This window comes from Barbatula barbatula, assembly GCF_947034865.1.
Source record: "Barbatula barbatula genome assembly, chromosome: 11".
Taxonomy (NCBI): domain Eukaryota; kingdom Metazoa; phylum Chordata; class Actinopteri; order Cypriniformes; family Nemacheilidae; genus Barbatula; species Barbatula barbatula.
The window spans coordinates 21,508,397-21,530,889 of record NC_136774.1 but is presented as its reverse complement, the minus strand read 5'-3'; the positions used below and the strand labels follow the sequence as shown (position 1 = coordinate 21,530,889).

The 22,493-nt window shown below is 39.4% G+C and overlaps 1 protein-coding gene across 1 annotated transcript in view; it reads right to left on the bottom strand.

The window, feature by feature from the left end:
- Positions 1 to 22,493, bottom strand: part of plxna3 (plexin A3) — a 118,867-nt gene that overhangs the window by 21,127 nt on the left and 75,247 nt on the right. The window contains exons 10-11 of the mRNA XM_079467385.1: positions 10,980 to 11,180; positions 1,608 to 1,704 (exon numbers count right to left, since the gene is read on the bottom strand). Of these exons, the coding sequence (XP_079323511.1) occupies positions 1,608 to 1,704; positions 10,980 to 11,180 (298 nt within the window). The remainder of the gene's footprint in view (positions 1 to 1,607; positions 1,705 to 10,979; positions 11,181 to 22,493) is intronic.

Genomic DNA, 22,493 nt, shown 5'->3' with positions numbered 1-22,493 from the left:
CTATAAAACTAAATCGCAAAACAATCACAGCAATATAGTTCTGCATCTTTATTGTCGTATAAGTGGTGTAGACGTGACTATCCTTTTCAAAGTACATTTTTAAAAGCGTTTAAAACTTGATTTTCATAGTTATATGAAACATCATAACATCGATGATTCATTAAGCAGAAAAATTCATAGAGCAGAAAATAACTGTCTATTAGGAAGCAACTGATATGTTTGAATGCGAAATAAAATATGCTCATAAAACTTTCTTGCCTTTGCAATGCATTCCTGGACCCTTTTTTGCAAGAAACGTTTAGATATAAAGACAAAGCGGCATCATTTTCTAGACTTTAACAACTAAAGCATTCTACAATGGAAATGATTGGAATTACCATCACTGGACTTATACAAACAATTTGGCTTTAGAAAGTGATTTCTAAATTTGTATGTTTTTACATTCCTTCAAATCCTAACTTTTTTACGATTGACCACGATTGGATGGTGCTTAAAAACGTAAGACAACACAAATATTTGTATTTAAAAAGTGTAGGTAGGTTGAAACCTTTCATGAGAATCAATTCTGTGTCGACGGGTTAGAGAACGAGTTGCCCGTCTGAGCTTCAAAGGCCATTGAAAACACGATCACGGTCTAATATACACACAAAACCAATCATTTACCACAGAGATTGTATCTGCAGACACAATGTACGCAGTGAGCTTCTCTATCCGCTCCAATCGTCTGAAACTCTGGATAATAGAACGCTTAATAAACTTCTCCAGAGATACGTAGACTTCTGGAGATCATTGGGTTCTTTCTTTAAGTGGTGAAGGTAAATATAAACTGATGTTTTGTGGAGCGTTTCCTCTGCGCTAATGCGCCGTTATATAAGTCTGAAAGAGACAGACGTCTTGTTATCAATAAAATATGTACTGACTGAACACCCGGCAGACAAAATGTGTTTGAACGGATCGCGAAATCCAGATGAAATAAAATAAAAGATGTATTAAGTTCCACTTTATGCAAAGGTAATGCTCTCCAACATGTAGGGGACACGTTGATCAAATATGAATGCGGAGAGGATAACCTCAATCTTTCTTTGAGGGCCGCTATTCACACATCACTAGAGGTTTTTATGAAAATCTGTTCTTAAAGGTACGGCGACAACCGGCTCTCCTCGGAAATCTGATGCACGAGCATCTAGCACTGCTAATCCACCGGGTTTGGAAACTAAAATAAATTCAATTCTTTTTCAAAAACGAGACGATAATGTGTGAGCTTATCAAGACGGATATAGCATAAACTCTATGATGATATATGCATCCGTAGAAGCCGTACGTCTGTTCTCTGGTAATGACTGCTACCATGGAAATGAAAATCTCCATGCTACGGTCTCCATATACTTTTAAACACCACACGCATACATATTAGTCCAAATATTTAACAATAAACTCAATTTATGTAATGAAGAATATTACAAATGCCAATGGAATAAATGTAAAAATACTTCAAGGAGGGTTAAAAGACGGACAAAGCTCTGTATCGAAACTGTCTTACTGCAGTATTTCAGAAAATTGAAAACAGACATTTTACAAAGTTACAAAATGGAGGTTGCGACCCTCACCTCTCATGGAGGGCGGCTTGTCGATAGGAAAGTCACCGTCCCACACGATGGAGAAATCCACAGGCAGGTCACCCATCTCATTCCCCTCGTACCAGTACTGCAGGAAACAACCAACGACAAAAAAAACATCAATTACTTTTCATAGGTCTCTGATGCGGAACAGTTGATTTGAAACTTGACAACAATTCGGTGCGGACATCATCTGAACATGACAGTCGTGAGCACACGATGATGTCATCGCGCATTCCTCAAGAGTGATGATGCCATCTTTCCTGACCCAAGAAAATGATGCTGAACTCAACGGCTCTCTTGAAAGCATCCGTCCGGTCACAACTGACATCATCTGAACATCAGTGATCAAATGCATGTGTGGTGATGACGACTACGCAAACGTCTTGTTCGATTTACAAGCAATTATTTTACTAGGAAAATGATCAATAACATCCACACTTGACAGATCTATTGGGAATCTGATATGTATTTACCTGCCCTATTACATACATTTTTCGCATCAAAAGTATATTGTGAATATGGTAAAATATATTTAAGATTTACATTTAAGTATTTGACAAATTGAATTAAAGTCATTACCTTGCTCATAGAAAGAAGTTAAATCGTGGTATAACGGTGATAAACAGACTAGAAATGATTCTCTGTTTCTACATTATCTAAAGAAACAGATTACTTATAAAACATTTATACACACACAAAACATTTTGTCTTTGGTTCTATAAATTCATAAGCATATTTTTGCAGTAAAACAATGGCATGATCGATTAATAATTTTAGTAATTTCCCTAAAACCAAATCCGTAAGAATAATATTAATCCGGTGACATTTACATCAGCAGAATTCGAAACAACAGCACACAGTTAATCACACCAACCCAATTGTTTACGTTTGCATAAAAATACATGCGCCCGATCAATCAACAAATAACACGGAGACATCGCAGCGCAAGACCACTGCGACAACGGATGCCCCCATCCAACACAGAGACGCCCTGACGGAGAGAAAGAAAAAAAGCACAGTCGGATACACAAAGCACATATGGCATCTCACATAGCATGCGGCCGCTGCTGGTCAGGTGGAACAGAAAGCAGGTGACGGTGGTTTTTACTGTCTGGGTTTTAATTAGCAACAACACTGCGAGTACTTAGCCGACGCAACCCTGAGAGAATATCGCTGATCGGGCTCATCGATCGCAGGCCACTTGCTTAAGAGACTTCGAGATGAGATGGGAAAGTAAAGAGAAGGAGAGGAAACAGCTCCGGATTCAGCAGTACAAACTGCCTCGACTGCACGTTGAAGTTACACAGCACTTGAAAAGTCAGACAAATGAACACTCTGTCATCATTTAACCCATTGTGTTTCCGATGAATGAATGAATTCAATGAATCTGGGACAATGCTCGCATATAAACGGCAACATCATTCTTAACAAATTCATAGCAGTCAAACTGCAGCATCTACTTCCATTTATGGCCAAAGCGAAATCTATTTTAAAAGCAGGCAAACGAACACCCTGACCTGACAAAACCCCCACCCTCACCCAGTCATCAGCTTTAACTCACACGTCAGCTGTTACGTCAGCGTTTATTCATCCGAGAGAAAAAAACCAGCACAGCCACAGCCATTCGCTGGCAGTCCGAGAGGCCCTCAAGAGTGGAAAACGGCCGTGCGTGTGGCGAGCAGGAATCTTTCGCAGCTGTTCAGGGGGAAATATCCAGGAGGAACTCCAGCGTGCTTGGCCGTGGAAAATAAGCGGTGAAAGGCTGCACTGAAGCTGACGCCAGCACACAACAGCCACGCATTTCTGTGACACAGCAGCTGGACTCCACGGCAACTTAATTGGGGTCAATGGTGGATGCCCTGGGTACCCGATAGGGTCAGAGAGGTCACGACTGTAACATCATTACGTTATCTTGGAATTTGTAGGGCAATTTCGAACCCGAGATGGCTCGGTTTACTGATGCATTTCGTGAAATGTGTTTTTTGGAAGAACAACTATGGGAATGGGCAAATGGTACAAAAAGTCTTTCCATTGATCATATCAATAATAAATCCCCATTCAACAAATAAACAATGTTTATTTCTAGTTCAATTAACACAATGGGCTTTTATTCACAAAAGACAAACTGAAGTAAATTATTTGACCGAAAATGTAACAATGGAAATGTAACAATCTTGATGAAAGCATTCAGATACATTCAGTGCAACAGTGTGTAAGAATGGTTTTGAATTGTCAATGGCTTCATTTGCATAAGACGACGACTATTTAGAATAGAGCAGAATAGAATAGGTTAAATAGGCAAGGCAAGTTTATTTATACGAGGAATTCAAAGAGCTATGAAAAACGGTTAATAAATGATTCAAAAAAATATTTGTTTTATTTGTATTTAATGTTTATTTTTCCTGCGTTTCATAAAGTTAATAAATGTATATTGTTATTTTATCTTTAATGCCATATCAGCAACAAAGCATACATTTATAGCAAACTCACAATATTAACACTTAGACTAAATAAATGAATAAAAATGCTATATGGAACAATTTAACCACGCTTACAACTAAATTAAAAACAAAAAACAGTTAAGTAGCATAGATAAATAACATTTTAAAAGTTATTTTATTATTTTATCGCCTTTGAATGTATTCTGTGCATAAGTTTAGTGACGAACTTCCGATGTTGTCAGAGGTCGGGATATCCGTTTCCGGTTTAATTTCTAAAACTACTGAACGTACCCAAACAACGAGTGGGGAAAACGCATTTTTGTCATATTATATATTATAAGGTTCTTTCCGCATATTTCGGAGAAATTGAGCTTCAACGTTTTAAAACGTTTTAAAAGGAAAAAGATTTATCTACAAAGTCCCACAGTCGTCAACTCAATTTTGACAAAAATGTCGGATAGAACTCCATAGCGATGATTTGATAAAGTTAATAAAATCAATCAAAAAGAAACTCTTTTGTTGCATAAATGTGCCTTACGTAAACAAAAGCACTTACAAAAATATGACGTGAAGTAAATCTACGCATGACGGCCCTTCATGTGCTGAGGTCAGCAGTGAGAAAAGTCATACTCTGGTGTATTTTGGAAAGATAGCGCGATGCGTTTTCCTTCCTTCCTCCGATGAAGGTCTGAGCATTGAGGAGATTAGCCTGCATGTGTAATGGGTGGAAGCCTTTGTGTTTGCCCATACAATACCGCTTATCTCTGCCAGTAGTGAATTGATTTTCCTCCAGCATGTCTTCTCGCTGTACGTGCAGACAGCCTGGCCTGGTTCTGTCAGAGGCCTCATTGGAAACGACTGGCAAGCGACAAAGCGGTAATCTTACCTCTAAAACCGTTCTCAATTTATCGGCAGCCCGAACGCGACGCAAGAAAGCTCCTATTAAACAGGAATAAAACCATTTCCAGCTATTTGATTTAGCTTGACGCACATCCCCGCGGTATATTTCCATCTGGTCTGCGTGTTTAATCAAAGAGTGTAATGCAGACTGGCCACATGTGGGTTTTTAAAGAAACCACTCTTAAAAATGGGTGCGCTCAATAATCCACTTATTGCAGCAAAGTTGATACAGCGCAGCGTTTACGGCCCTGCCTATGATGAATAACCGCATGCAGATATTGACTGGGGGGGAAATTGCTGCTTCTTGAAAACCAAGGCTTCTCTTGAAATTAAGTGATTGCAATTAATTCGAGTGCAACTCTGCGGAACTGCGTTTCAACTATTTCGCAGGATTATATTGTTTTAAAACTAGGTTTCCGTCTCCGGACACGCTCGGCTCCGTCGATGGCGCCTCTTTCACATGACAAAATGAAAATCAATAGAACTTAATGATGGAGGTCCTGTACATTTAATTAAGTTACGGACTGGACCGGACTCAGCAGAAAAACACAACGGCATCAACATTACACGTAAAATGAGCCCTGTGTGTGTGCGCGCACATTACGGTAACCTAATTATTGAATCACAGCTATCTTATTACTAAAGACAGCCCAGCAATAACACTACATAATTCACTTCGCCATACGGTACGTCATCGCTTAATTTCTAGGTTGGAGAGGGGAATTCTGGGTTATGATAAAAAAAGCTGCCGCGGCGTATGCTGTCGATGTCTATCACTCCAACTATGATGTGATTCGGTTAGAAAAGCTCACCACGTGGACACATATGAAACAAATCTAGAGACGCGTGTTCGGCGGGCGCACCGATCCAAGGCAAACCAAAGCATTCTTTCCCTGTGAGGACTGCGTGTCAATGTCTAGCAGAACTTTCTAACGTCTCATTTTTGAGCACAGATGAGATTGTTAATGCATGAAAAAAGGTCGGATCGCATTAACGCTGCATTTTGAAACAAGTACATAGTTAATAACTAATAATGTAAAAAGCCCACCTGTTGCCAAGTGGCAACCAGCGTGTGCATGAGGGGCAGAGGGCGACCCTCACCCAAATCTCAAGCTCTGCTGAAGTGGCAACAAATAACCCAAATCATTTTTTCATCAGACTGACATCAGGAACTTTTAGTTTTTGTCTGTTCGCCTGCTACCCAGCTGATGGTTAAAACAGGGTTTTCCGGTAAGGCGGCAGACCACGGCTAAGGCCTGATTGAGCACTTGATGAGAATAATAGAATAATGAGGGTAAGGTTTTTAAAAATGCCTGACAAAAATAACACATAAGTGTTTTTATTCAAAAAGCTTCCGCTACCCAGCGCGGAGGATAATGGGCTTCTTTGCAAGTACCCTCTCCATCAAGAGCCTGGTTCAGAACTTTGCCATTGTGTAATAAAGGCCTTCGTTGTACGTTTCCCCGGTAACACGGCCGGTGCCTGTCGCTAAGGGGTCATCAGGGCTTAGCAACGCTTACGCTCGCGGACTCATTTGGAGTATTTTGCACGCCAGTGTTCTTAGGAAAAAGGACGAATTACAATGGATTTCGCCTCGGCACACCTTGTGCAGACGTATTTTATGACGAGAATTTGAAAGTACGAACAGTGAACATTTTCGAGCACAGAATTACACATTCATCTTTTGTTTAAAGGGCGAGGAATGAGCAGGTCATGCATCAAACTTTTCAGACTATAGTTGTGTGTTACCGGTGTTTTGAGACGCCCGTCTGCCTTTTAACCTGGATTAGAATTCTCATTTAGTCCGCTGACACGGCCACAAATCAATCTTCTGAGATATTTGCAAGTCAAGTATGAGATGAGTATCTTATGACTCGACATCTGTTCTTCTTGTCAAATGTGAGCAGCGTGCAATATCACAGCGCTGTGCGGATTGAATGAGTAAAAAAAGTATGGGGTGTACCGCACACAATTGAGGAAATGCACTCATAAAAATAAAGATTGGGGCCGTCAAACGATTAATCACACCTGGAATAATAATTTGTGTTTACATAATATATGTCTGTGTACTGTGCATATTCATTTTGTATTTACAAACACCTACATGTATACACAAACATTTTTATAATTCATAAACGTTTAGATATCATTTCAATTATTGGTAAATATAAATAAACGCATCCAATTATTTCCCATAAATATATACAAGACATGTGTATGTTTTTATAAATACAAAATAAATATGCACAGTACACAGACATATATTATGTAAACACAAAAGATAAAATAAAACAGGGGTCGGGAACCCTTTGTAACCCAAAAAGACTTTTCTAGTTTTGGTTCATTCATTTTTGCAAAAGAGCCATTGCAGAAACTACATACATACATATATATATACATATATATATATATATATATATATATTATATATCAATGACTTCAATACTAATAACTTGATTTATGTTCACAGACGGCAGTCTCACTTATGGTCCCTGTGGGGATCAATTTTTCTTTTCCTTCGATAAGATATCAAACAACTCAATAACAGTGAAACAAACGAAACTCCCAAAACAATTATTTCCACTACTTATAAACAACTTACAGGTTTACATTAGGCCTAGTAAACTTCATTATTTAACATATGACCATTTTAAAAAGTGCACGTTCCGGTAGTGCTGATACTCACAAAATACTACATATGTGTCTTCTGACTTTGTTCACAACGTATTTTTGCACCGATTCTCCCGTTAGACTATATTTCATGCTACTCGACTAGCTGAGTACATTAAAATCCTTTATAACGTAAAAGATGTCAAAGACACACAATAGCAGCATTGTGACGCGCTGAAGGGGCAGCTGTCTACATTATGGGGTGAGGCAGGAAGGAGACACAGCTGAGAAATAAAGGACAATGCTGGAGCGGCTAACTTGATTTTTGTCACAAATAATGACCCCTCAATTGCAGCCTGAGCCTGGGACCCTACGGGACAGCGGTTATATCAGATATGAGATGATTAACTAGCTGTAATGCAACACCAGGGTCTTCAACATGCACCACACCAACACAAAAACATATAGATTCTTATGTCAGCAACTCAACGCTCAATGTAAAACATGTTACAGAAATCACACCAATGTATCACCAATTTTTTTAAATGTTCATTTATATTTTTTGCTTTATAGTGTATCTGTAAAAAGACTACCAAACTAACTTTTGAGCATAAACTTAAATAATTAAGTACAATTACTGTACAAACAAGATATCCAGCAACAGATGGTGTGACCCACACACAGATCTAATCTCACCAACTTCGAGTCAAGAAAACAAAGTCAAACTTTTGCATCCATGCAAATCCTGTACTTAGAAATTGTAAATCTTAAAGATGGAGTCTGCTAACTGTCATCACTTACACATTGAAGGACACAAAAACCCACCTGATGTTGTAACGACCCTGAAAAACAAACTCGAGTCAGTGTGACCTCTAAAGCCCCATCTGTTTTTCCATTTACCTCACCTACAGCGGTCATAAAATAACATTAGCTACCTAGCGACCCTCCTGCTTCCTGGAGTACAGTACTACAAAACAAACAAATAGGCGGACCGCTTTATAAACCATCTCTGTCAACATGAGAACAGAAAAATAATCGGATTGATCTGCCGTCGCCCATCTGAGGGCGCCCACAATTTCATTAGCATGGACCCCATGATCTCAAAGTCACCTGACGTGGCTTCCAGAAGACGACTCTGTGCCATTCGCCCGGACGGCCACATTGATCGATGCCTCGCGTGTGCGTGGCCGATGACAAGCTCTCTTGGGATTGAGTGTAATCTGTATCAGGCCGTCGCCGATGCTCGATTGCTATTCAGAAAAGATGCGGGACATGCCGGAGATGATGTGCAATTTCTATGTTGTGTCACCGGTAATCATGCTATCGGTTAATCTGTACAGACTCCCTGACCGCCGGAGAGAGAAATGAAGTGAGAGACGAAGAGACTTCAACATGAGAAACAGGGAGGAGAACATTAAGAGAAACAGGAAGTGGGTTTGTGATCCTTTCGCATCGTCTCATTTTGACACATACGCGTTGCATCCTCTATTTAACATGCTTTTACGTTCTGAAATTTGTCAGAAGACGATTCATAATTTAAAACAAGTGCTCATCTGTGGGATATTCATTCCTTACAAAAATCCAGAGTATATTTTTCCAGTGTGTAATATTTTAGGGGTTTTGACGGAAGTGCGATATAATTATAACTATGTTTTCGGAGGTGGATAAGACTTTACATAATGAAGCGTTATGTTTTTATTAGCTTAGAATGAGCTATTTCTATCTACATACACCCCGGGTCCCCTTACATGAAATTCGCCATTCGAATGCAATACATGTCACGGATCTTTATTAAACTTGAATTTTTTTACTTTTTTTATACTTCGGTTTTTCAAGACTATAAATAAAACATCCACGCATAAATCTCGATGTCAATATTCATCTATGATGAATAAATAAAATACCTGTTGCCCTCTATACAGTCAATATGCACCAGCATCATCACTGACAGGCAGTTGGTGAATTCACTTTGCATCTGAATGCCTTCACGTCCGAGTCTGCGGACGTCGCCCGGCCAAGCTACGCTTCAATTCCAATTTAAATGCATAGAGAGCGAGGCGGAGGTCAGAGACGGAGCGATAGATGAACAGGAGGAGATGAGTCAAAACAGATGGAAGGACAACAGTTGCTCTCCGTGCCGGGGTCTGGCAAGGGGGGGCTCGTGAACTGCGCGTGAGCATGTGTCAGTGTTGGAGAGGGTGACGATCAATTCCGTCCTGGGCAAGCCTACGGACGTGTTCCTCATTATTAAATTGCAACGGGACATCAATTGTCTTGTCGCGGGGTTGGGGCGAGTGGAATGACCTTTGACCCCCGTCAGAGTACAGGGTCAAAGGTCACACACTCCACCGATGCAAATCGAGATCACCGCATTCCTTTTTACCGGGTCACACAGTTGTGCCAAATTATAAGGCGCATCCAGCACCTAGCTAATTATCTTACAAGCTTTCCTGAAGTTACCGTGACAACCAGATGGGTCACAGACGGCAAGAGTCTGCACCACCCGCATATGAAAGTGAAGGACGCAGAAAGAAAGAGCAGGAGAGACATTTTCAATATCAACATGGTGAAATGGACCATTTTTCACGAGGATTGGGTAAAGCAAGATCTTCAATGTTAAAAATTGATGCCTTTGCTGATTTCCTGGATGACAATTCTTATTTTTTATCATCAGTGATTCTATAAAAAGTGCACATTTGACAGATTCATTGTCTCTCTTTGTCTTACAACCAACAATCGTAGACTTATTTGAACGTTTCACAATGAAACAATGTCACAATGCAAAATATAATGAGACAAATCATTGCATCTAATACTGTTAATAATAATCTTGGGTGAAGCTAGACATGAAAAAATATGCAGATTATGTAGGATATCGCTGCTGACCTTCTAAAACCTTGAATCTCCATATTTCGTTTTTTTTTTGCCATAAATCATTGTTATTAGTCACCCTTTATATTTGTCACTGGTTTTTGCAAATATCTGACCAATAGAAAGTGTTAAAAACTGCTTGTCAACTTTGACAACACGGTATGCAATCATTGAAAGAGTTCTGTGTTTTTTCCTTTTCTTGAAAAACAGCAAATTTGGACATACAAGGTTTCAGAAGGACAGCGGCAATATATTTAAAGAGAAACTTCAGCCAAAACGAAAACGCTTTTATTTTTCTTCACATAGATGACCAGCGACTGTCAAGCTATCAAAAGCATAAAAACCCTATAAAACTCATCCACATGACTTAAAAAAAGAGGGCCTATTCCTTTAAGAACAAAATGATCCTTAACCTTTAAATTCGGCTCTTTTAAGAAGACAATACATCTTGTTCCTTTAAAATGAAGCCTTATCGTTTATAATCACTGTTTATGGTGTGTCAGAGAAACACTGTCTGAGAAATGAATGTTGTTCTTACTGAAGTGTTTTGGCACTGGATACAGGAGCTGTTGAAACGGACCGCAGGAATGCGTTGGATCTTGCCCTGGATATTAAAGACACACTCATAGTTCTTTTGACCCGACTGAGGCTGGGGCAGGTTCCGAGCTCGCAACGTGATTGGTCGAATGATTCCTGCCGGTACCAGGATGTCGCTGCTAGGTAGAATTTGTGGGCAGCCCTGAAAAAAAGAATGTAAAAGTTAAAATGATAATTCATCCACAGGTTTAAGAAAAGGACAATCCCGGCCCGTGAATATTTAAACTAATACTATTTTCACTCAAAGACGACACTGAGACTTTCAATTTATTGAGCTAGGAACAATAAATAACCTCCGTTCATCTGAAACTGCGCCTACAGATGTAGCATTCAGCTAGACGCACGCAAGACAGAAACGTCAGGATGGGAAATAGGGGCTATTCTGCAAGAAATTACTTAAACTCCAGCAATCTGAAACTAAAAACCCTATTACACAGCAGCTGCATTCATCTTCAGTTTTACGAAGTGCAGATTTTCTGACGGCAAATTCTCACACTGATGAAGCGCTAAATGAATATCTTCTTTAGTCCTGCACGTCGGCCCGAGCTAGAAGAGCTCATTATGGTCTACACTGCCTGAAACCGACTGCAGAATTGATCACAGACACTCATATTGACATGACACCTGATAAAGAAAAAAGTAAAGCTGCAGTAACAAAGCTGCTATTATATATGAAGTACATCATAGCCTTGGCTTGCTAACACGTCTGCTATCACTCTATTAACTTACAAATAATGAAATAAAGACATTTTGTAAATGAAAACCTCTTTGGTAATGACAAAAAATATATGATTAAAAGTACCAAATTAACTAAAGTTTTTTGTCAGTTAACTGCAAATGTTGATCAAACTGACTGAAGCTACATGTGCATTAAACGGTTTGTACCTTCCAGCCAATCAGAATCAAGTATTCACACAGACCATGGTATCGATAAAAACTATTTTTGTTAATATTTCATTTATTGTATTATAAATCTGTTATATACAAATATTTTATTTTATTATTTTATTTTAAAAATCATCCAGCAAGTACTTAAAGTAACCCACAATTTTATGAAATAGCGATAGACAGACGAAAGTGATGCATTTTGGCTTGAATATTATAAAAATAAAACAATTTAAGAATTTAAAAAAATATCTAAATAAAATAAATTGCCAAATATTTTATAATACAAGCAAGAAGTAAACCCCCACGCAAAGTAACCTGCAATTTACATTTCAAAACAGAGATAGCGACAAAGAGGCAAAAGCTTGGATTGCAGCTTGAATATTAAAACATTTGAATAGAATTAATAAAATAATAATAAATTGCAAAATATGTTATTATAACAACAAAAACTAAAAGTAAATCCTAATAACATGATTTGGGAAAATATTTAAGACACACAATAAACTTAGGGGGCATTATAAATGAGTGCACAAGTTTGGCCAACTCTTGATGGACAGGTTTAAAAACTACCAGCCCTCTCCTCCTCAGCTGTTCATTAAAGAATATTCAAAGCGATGTGTGATCTATTTAACACCGACAATAATCAGGGTAGCAGTAAAAGCAATTTGCAGGCAGAACGAACATAAATCAAGCGGCTGGACGACCAGTGGCTGCCGCCCAGCTCACTATCTGCCGGCGCCAAAATCCCTGCACGCTTAACAATGATGCAATTCCTTAACCCGAACCTCCATCCATCTCCACAGGTTTGCGTATCAGTGCACCAATAAATCTCATTTTCATATTGGGTGTTTGTAAAGAAGGATTTACTCCTGGCGGAGGCACAGAGGGTGCACAGGTGGCACGGCAGCAGGGGAAGTGTAGCATGCCTTCATGTTGCAAAATGAGAACCATGAATCACCTTTAGTTCTGCAAACGATGACAACGTAGAACCGCTAATGATAAACGACGACGCACAACTGGAGGCCTGTGAAATCACACCGTCCTGTATCACTTCCACCGGCGTGTGAACGATGAGATCAAACGTACGGACGGGTGTAAGTGACGAGTCATCTGCTGCTGAATCGTCATGAGTGGCTCATGCCTCAGGATCGTAACGCAACTGGGCATGTCATTTACATGACGTTCAAGTTCGCAATTAATTGGTAACGTGAAGCTTCAAAACCATTGTCAATTGATGTTTAATATACGGTTTGCACCAATAAGATTGAATTGAGGACGGAGCTACCCAGACGTCTACACAACACAACAGACATCTGTCAGTCTTGTTGCCTGCAAATCGATGTCAGCGTTAACGCTGAAAGGAGAAAACACAGAAGAAGTTTACAGTTTTGTACACGGATACAGCACAACTACAAAAGTTTCCAGCGCTGCATTCATTCTCACGATGACCTGACCCTGGCACTACTTCCATCAGATAATACAAGAGCTTTCCGGCGAAAATCCATCTCTTTAAAAGTTTCAAAGCACCTCCACGAGAGGCTGATTCAAGATGCTGAAAACAAGGGGGAGGCATTACAGCCCATGGAGGAGCGCTAACAGATTGCAGTCATAGATATTTAGCACAGGTGATTCTGCTAATGGACTGTAATGGGCTTCTCATCAAGATTTTGCCGTTTACAATCGTGCGGCAGCTGCTCCATCATGTGTGCGCACTCAGAAGTTTGAGCAGATTACATCATTAGTTCCATCCAAAACCATCAGTGGCAAAAAAAACCTCTCTTGATAATTCCTCTGACCATAACTAATAATCTCGCACTGTCGCCTGGAACCGAAGCAGCACTTTTCAAATGCACTTTAATGAGGAAAGAAAACAAATGATGTAGCTGAATAGTCATGCGTTTGTCTATAAACAGACGGACGGATAGGATTTAAAATAAAATGCACTCAAATTTGTCCTATACGTGCACAAACAAGCTCAGAAAATGATTACACAACATAATTGTTTGACGGATTGTTTTCTGCTAAGACTAACAACCCACCCCATATTCTCATAAAGCCACTAATGGCAGCCATTCCCCATATATATGGTGTTTAAATTGATGACAACGGCACCCTGAAGACATTTCATGCACACTCTCTCTTAATGTCAGTTTGCTTGTTCTCATTAACAAGCTCCAATCACGGCTTCATTATGAATTAAACAAGCCAGGGATGAAGTGTTTGCTCAACGTTGCTTAAAGGTTACAGATAGGCCGAAGAGCTTGTTAACTAAAGAGCAGACAGGTAATATCAGCATTTAACAGCACATAACTCTTCATGCAATGACGACGCAATAACAACCATGAATCGTATCTCGCTTAGCAAATGTAAACAGACAGTACACCTAAAAAAGAAAACAATTTTGCAGTTCTCACCCTTATGTCATTCCAAACTTTAGCAGAACAAAAAGAAGATATTATGAAGAACGCCGGTTGCCAAACAACATTGGGCCCATTGACTTCCACTGTGCAAAACCACGTCTTAAAATATCTTGTCTTCCACCGAGGAAAGAGTCATATACAGGTTTTGAATAACACGAGGGTGAATAAATGACGACACATATCTTAGGGTGAACCTTCCCTTTAAGACAACATGATATGACGTCACACCCGGGAGCTACTATTATCAATTCTATTTTAAATTAAAGTATATTACAATATACGTTGTTATTTTTTTATTAAAATAAAAGAAATCAAATCAATATTTTATTTATTTAAAAAAATAAATAGTTTGTCGGAGCCGATGGCCCTGTGGTTAGTGCTCCGACATGTAGCGCTGTTGCGCTCAGGGCAACCTTAGTTCGAATACGGGCTCGGGGTCCTTTCCCGATCCCTCCCCATCTCTCTCGCCGACTTAAAAATAATATATATATATATTTTAAATTGTTTAACTTTATATTTATCTCACGTTTATTGATTTATTAAGTAGGTAACAATGACCAAAACAATAGAGTCTTGACGTTATACAGAAAGGGTTATTTGTGTTTTAGTAATCTCTTTTATTTTGAAGTTGTTTAGATTATAATGTGTTCGTTTTCCACAGATTTTGCTTTTATATTAAAATCCAAACTGCGTTTGGATCCTACTTGACCCTCTCATCGTGGAATTTGTAATTGTTATACTACGAAATATTCTCGCCAACAATAGGGGTGGCCATAACAGGACAGATTACCCAAAAACAAAAACTTTGTCATCATTTACTCACCCCTGTTTCAAATCTGTATAAAAGGAAGATATTTGAAAAAATGTCAGTAAACGAACGCATCTCATCCCGCATTTACTGCCATTGGAGTCAATGGGCGATGAGATCTGTTTAGGGCGTATTTGGGCGATGAGATCTGTATATTTCCCCAGTCTCATTCACACACGTACGAGCAGATGCGAAAGAGACACTTTACCTTTAACCGTGATCAAATCTCTCAAACGCCTCTCATGTCTTATTGCCTAAATAAACAGAAAAGGGCAACCTGCAATTATGCACTTCAAAACGAAACATTGGCCAATAAAAACACAGCGCACCGCAGCATGTTTACATTCGAAGCGATGCACCACGGATTACTCAAGGTTTGGTTTTCAAGCAATGTTCGACAGCTTCCCACGTGACATCATAACGCCGTGAATTCACGCTCGTACGCTGCGACTGTAACTCTATCCAGCCACCCGAGCAGCTGCTTGTTTCCCCAGTAGGGTTTTTCCCCTCGCACTGATTAGCACCCCATTAGGAGAGGCCTGGCAGCTTACTGCCTGTTGACAGTCTCTCCATTAACCTTATTGCGCATATCCAGCTTATCATAGAGCTAAGCACTTTTCTCTGTTGAAACATAAAATGCACGGTCGGGGCGAGGCTGAAAAATTCATGCCGCACATTCTGACACACACACACACACACACACACACGCAAGAAATCCAATCTTTTACTGCAGGAAAAAATGAATTGTTGCTTACATATATAATTTCCCGAGCAGTGGGTTTCTCACTCACTCGCTCCCTATTTCTCGTTTTTCCATTCCTCTACCCTGTTAATCCCATTTTCGGTCTTCATAAGCCATAATCCATGAAATATGCTTCCTTGCCTCCGTGCGGGGAGAGAGGAAAATAAATCAGACTGCGGATCACTTGGGAGCCGTTCCAATTAAACGTTACATGATATTTTTTGACCTTATTCTTCGGCTGGTTTTTAAATGGCATGCATGATTTGAGATGTCGGGCGAGTTTGGAAAGCGCCGATCGCACTTTGCTCAACAAGTGACTTGTAAATACATAAACTGCAAATTATTGTTCGTGTCACTGTTTTACACGGGTTGAATTAATCGTCTAACATCATAGATAAACATTTACATTTACATTTATTCATTTGGAAGACGCTTTTATCCAAAGCGACTTACAAGTAGTTTTATACAGTGGCAATAGAGTAAATAAACTAGAAATGATCGCGCACATCGGATCTTTACAGCGGCCACATTAATATTTCAAAATCGTTGTGTTTCTACAAATTACAAATATAATTGAGTTGACTTGTAAATAAACTACAAATTATAGTCCATATTATATTTTTAAAGGGGCTGAATGAATGATCCAACATCATAGTTTTTACCAAAAAAAGAAATTTGTTGACATGTAAATAAATAAGCTACAACTTATTGTCCATATCAGCGCTTTACAGAGGACAAATTACTAAATCAACATCATATTTTACAAGTATAATTTAGCTGACTTGCAAATAAATAAACTACGAAGTATTGTTCATAACAGATCTTTACAGGGCCAAATAAACAATCCCCCCCAAAAATAGAAATGCAATTTACTTGAATTCCCCCGAATTAATCTTTCCACTTAGACAAGAACTTTACTAAAAATACCATGTTTATACCGTAAGGTATACGAATGAAAATCCATGGTCATATTAAGCATTTTTGGGATATCACCGTGGTATTCGTACGTATGAAACGGTACCACACAAAAGATGCACACAAAATACAACCCTTTTTAGTGGACAAATAAACCACCTGTTTTTTTTTTGGCACAAACGACTCAAAACATGCAGAAAGCACTTGATCAGCACTCTTGCTGTCTATTATTAGTCTAAGTCTCTTATCAGAAGAACAACATCCGATCTCAACATCACTTCTGGCCGTCTCCGTTTAACACTAAAGGGTTTGCTAATGTAAAAACAAGACCGCTTATCACTAGCTTTTGGCACAAGACGAGAAAGAACCGGGGGCAGTCCGTGTGAAAGGGGCCCTTCACGGCATCTCCGTGCCAGTGCGTTCACCATGGGGCAATGGCAAGAAGAACAAGCTAGCCATGTAATGCCTAGCTGCTGACAGACGCCCCCCGGGTCACTTCCTGTGCAGCCAAGGGGTCCGGCTTGCAGGTCCGCGGCAGCCAGCGTGCTTCCTGCTGAGCTTATGGCGTCCTTGTCACTCATCTGACAATTAATTACCTCCGCTCGCAGCTTCTTAGTGAAAGACTCGCCCCACCGAGACGGAACGAGAGAGGGAACGAGAGAGAGAGAGAGAGAGAGAGAAGGAAAGATGCTATCTTGGAAATAAGATCGAGAACAGAAAGTGAGAGCATCAAAGTGAGAACGAGAGAGGAAGCTGTGTAGGAAAAGAGGAGGAGATGGGAAGGCGCCGGGGTCCCGTTGGGAAATTGGGACAGTTTGAAAATGTGTGCGGTCTCTCTGTGGTCATTAGTCTTGGTGAATCGTGTCCCCGCTGTGCTGCTCTTTAAGGTTAAATACATACATAAGCTAATTAAGATTTCCGTAATGATAAATGCTACGCAGGGAACGAGATATTACAGCATAACAGGCCAGCTGTCAATCAATGACACAGCTTTCAGACAACCAGGGAGTCCGAAAATCTGACTCAAATGATACAGAACTTCAGCAACAAACTAGACCTTATAGGAACAGTTCGCCCCCCAAAAATGAATTCTGTCATCATTTACTCACCCTCAAGTTGTTTTTGTATTAATGTATTTTTTCTGATGAACACAGAGAAGGATATTTGGACGAATGCTTGTAACCAAACAGTTCTTGGCCTCCGTTGACTATCATAGAGGAAAAATGACAATGGCAGTCGTAAGTGGCCGAGAACTGTTTGCAGTCCTACATTCTTCAAAATATCTTTCTCTGTATTCATCAGAACAAAGAAATTTGTACAGATTAAAACTTGAGGTAAATAAAGATTTGTTGGTTGAACTATTCTTTTAAGACCCGTTCACAACAATAATAATAACTATAAAGATAACCAAAATCATATCTATATGAGCATCCACGCCAAAGGACGATAATGTATTGTAAGCGTGCAGTTTCCCTTTTAAAAGGTGTAACCCTCTTAAATTGGATTTGTTTTTAATTGTTGTCAATGTTTTATCATTCATGTGCTAAAAAAATGCACTTAGTGTTCTAAGAGGGATTCCAACTATATACTATATGAATCCTAAAACGGGCTTTTAGGCTTGGTCTTAAACATTATGTTCCAGAATATTTGACAGATTGACACGTATTTTATGGACAAACAAAGTAGGAGGTGCTTGTTTATCCAGACCACGCTGTCGCGGTGACAGTATTATGGGTGGTTGCCAGGGCATTCCTATGCAGTTGCTATGGTGGGAGCTTACAGGCTTAAGTCCAAAGAGCCCATACGCAAGCGTCTATGATATTCTGGTCTCTTGACATGCCTCAGATCCCTCCATGAATGAATGTCTATGAACAGAAATCTTACCCTTAAACGCACAACAAAGTTTTAAATATATGAATTGTTTAGAAAAGTGACAGCACACCTATTAAACAAAATAATGTTTAATAGTTAAAAACAAATACAATTTGTCATGCTACATGCATGGAAATATATATATATATATATATATAAAATCATAATCATTAAGCAATTTTCTATTAAACAGATTCATCTCCAAACAAACCCCTAAAACAAGCTGTTTCTATGTCAATAAGTATATATACTGCCTGGACTTACTTTTGACAAAGTTTTATACTTGATGACCAAAAACCTGCACACACCATCCTCAAAGGTACCTCTTATTTACTCTACCGCTCCGTTTCTCCTTTAAAAGAGAGAGTTTTATGGCTCCTGCTTGACCCAAGAGCTCAAAAAACATCCCATCTCCGAGACCACACAATCAGATGGAGAGCCGGTTACAGATGGCAGGAATGTTTTGTTTTAGGCGCTGAGGAGCGCGGGGCGGGAGGGTGGGCTGTAATTAGGGGTCCGCGAATCATCCGTTCCCAGAGGTCACCAACCATGTGCTTAACAAACACGCCGCAGCCTCATCAACTAGACAAAACTGCCAAACAGACGCGTCGTGTAGGAGGATGTACAGACATAATGAAACGCATTTTAATACAACGGATGAGGAAAACGAGACCCTTATTAGAACACACGCCAGCAAACTGCATTCAGAACCGGTTGAAACCGGAAAGGACACATTTACGGCTGTTTTAATTGGCTGAAGGTTAAAGAATGCGCATGTGCATTTAAATGAACAGACGAGGAATTATTTTTCAATGTGAATGGTGAGAATGTCAGACACCATATGAGGATATTATAATTTTGCATCTTTACTGTAAGAAATATATTTGCTGAATATTTAAATCCCGTAACAACATATGATTCTCAAAATGTTACAGTATCATGATTCGTCTCAAAAACAGATCCCATCAAACTCTCCAACCACCGTAAGTCACAGACTGGCTAAAATATTCCTCACCGCGGTAAAACATCTGCTAGAATGTTTACACCTGTTTGATGCGCTGTAATATCTGCACGGTGATTGTGTCTTTTGGTTTGTCGTAATTATCTTTCCCCCACCTCGCCACCTCTGCTCACTCACGCTTCTTTCACATCACATCTCTCACACGTCTACTATTGTACTAATATTTCTAACCTGTTTTCTTAAACATTTCACAGTTAAAAAAACGGATTATGTACACAAACTGCTTCTTGCACCTCCCTCTCTTAAATTCACTTTGTTTAAAAATGATATCCTGTCTGCTTACCCTTAAATATTAGTCTATAGGTACTACCGAAATCGCGCACGTATGCACTGTTCTACAACATTTTGTAGTATAGAGTGAGTAGTAGTGCTGTCATATTTAAAAAATCAAAAAAGAAGTGCACTTAAAGTACCCGGATGATGCACTCATTCAACCGAAAATATGAAGTGTGGAACTCTGGACACTTTGCGCACTCAACGGTCGCAGTTTTGCGCAGTCCGCTACGGAAGGGGGCGGAGCTATCGGACGCCGCTCCAGCAAAGTTCTCCATCACAGATTACTCTTTCATTTAATGCTGAATGAAGTCATGCTGAGCTAAACTGTTTAAAATGACATTAAATGTACAAATGAATTTTTATCACACAGTTTATTGTACATCATACACTCACTTTTAATATATGGAATAAAATAGTTGCTGTCTGTGTTTCACCGAAGAATAAAATTATGGGGTCGAGTCTGGAGAAAAGACATACAATCATGACTTTTGGAGAACGCTGAGACAGCTCCCACCATAAAACACTCAAATGAAGACACTAGAGAAAGAGCGACAAGAGAACGAATGAAAGCAAAGAAGACTTGAATAATGTTTCCTTATTGTGTTATTTTTATTTATCTCTTCGTAATCTTGTTTATTTCTATTTTTATATTCATAAAAATATAGACCGAGAGAGAGAGAGAGAGAGAGAGAGAGAGTTGGCTGTTCAGTGGATTAGGCTCATGGCTCTGGAGGCCGCTGGGATCTGGAGTGACCCGTCACACTCGCACGGTTTACTGTGTGAAAAGTGTTTTTATGTCTGTTTTTTTGAAGCACCTCTCAAAGGCCGGGGCCAAAGCACTGGGGCAGAGCTTACACTGGAGAAGATACACTCCACTGAGCTTGTATCTTACACACACACCGCAGTTAGCTTAAGGGTCTGAATCACTGACACACACCCATCACACAACTCCTGCGCATTGTACATGTAAAAATATGCTTGTGCAATAATCGGAGCAAAAGCCCACATATGCTCTCAAGCCACACCAACGTGAGGTTGTGCTGTTTACAATCCTTAAAGGGTTACTCCGACGAAAAATTGGCCATTAAGTGGTAAGAGCATTGCATTAACAACGCAAGGTTGTGGCTTCGATCCCAGGGATTGCAGATACCTATGTATAAATGTATAGGATAATGCTATGTGAGTCGCTTTGGATAAAAGCGTCTGCCAAATGCCTAAATGCAAAAATGTAAATGACATCTGACAATGTTCAAAACCTGTATATGACTCTTTCTCTGTGGAACACAAAAGAAGATATATGAGAAATGTCTCTGTGGTTTTGTGTCCATACTATTGAAGTCAATCAGGGTCAATGTTGTTTGGTTACCAACATTCTCAAAATATCTTCTTTTGAGTTCTGCAAAGGAAAGAAAGCCAACGATGAAAGAATTTCGCTTTTTTGGGTGTACCGTCTCTTTAAATCTTTTTTTCACAGATGCAACAATCGTAAGTTGGTCCGCACGTGCATTGTGAGCGTTTCAAACCAAACCGCCGGCACGATATTCCACCACTCGGCCCTCCAGCATCAACAGTAAGTGACTCAACCAACTCTTTTCACAAACCAAGGAGGGCGGGTTTGATAAGAAGATTGTCAGACCTACAGCTGCAGGGGAAGTTAGAGAAACCAGGCGACAGATAGAGATGGGCATATCATGGTGCTGCTGGCTGGCTCCGATAAGGACCGATAACAAATCTCTTTGATGTTCAGTTAAGTGTAAAATTTAAATGTATTCTGCATCAAAATACAGGAAGCACTGCCTCTTTTCTCTTTATATCCACTTTGGCTTTTTGTGGCAGGTGTTAATTGTATGGCTGTCTGTCCTGTTGTGCTTATTTAAAGTCCAAATCATATATCAAATCATTTTCATCTGGCTATCATTAAAGCTTATTATCTTCACGGCCTGATTGCAGATCCAATTAACCTGGTTTTCTCCGAGCCGTGCCTCGGTTGGAGGACACGCGGTTCATAATTTCTCTAATTGAAAAACGCTAGTGTCAGGATTACAGATATGATACACTTAGTTTCCCGGCAGCTTCTGTTGCTGTAATGGCGGCTTGAAACGGTAGCACTGACCCGATGAAATATTCATGTGGTCGGGAGCGCATCTGAAAGCTTTAAACATGATTTGTCACCAAACAGACCAGCCAATTTAAAGAAAATACATTTCAAAACAACTATTTCGTTCTCGAAGCGTTCACTTTTATGTTGGTCGATGTCTCTTGCAAAAGTTATAATTTTCTTTGCAGGAAAATCGTTTTTTGGAACACAATTTGATTGTAAAAATGTATATTAACAAAATGTATAGATCGATCCAACTTTCCATTAAAACTCTTTTGTGAAAAAACACTTTTGCGTTTTTATTTAAGGGATAAAATATTCTGTCATCATTTACTCATCCTCTTGAAAGTTCAACCCTTCAAAACACAAAAAATATATATATTTTGATATTTGAAGAATGCTGTTGAGCAAAAAA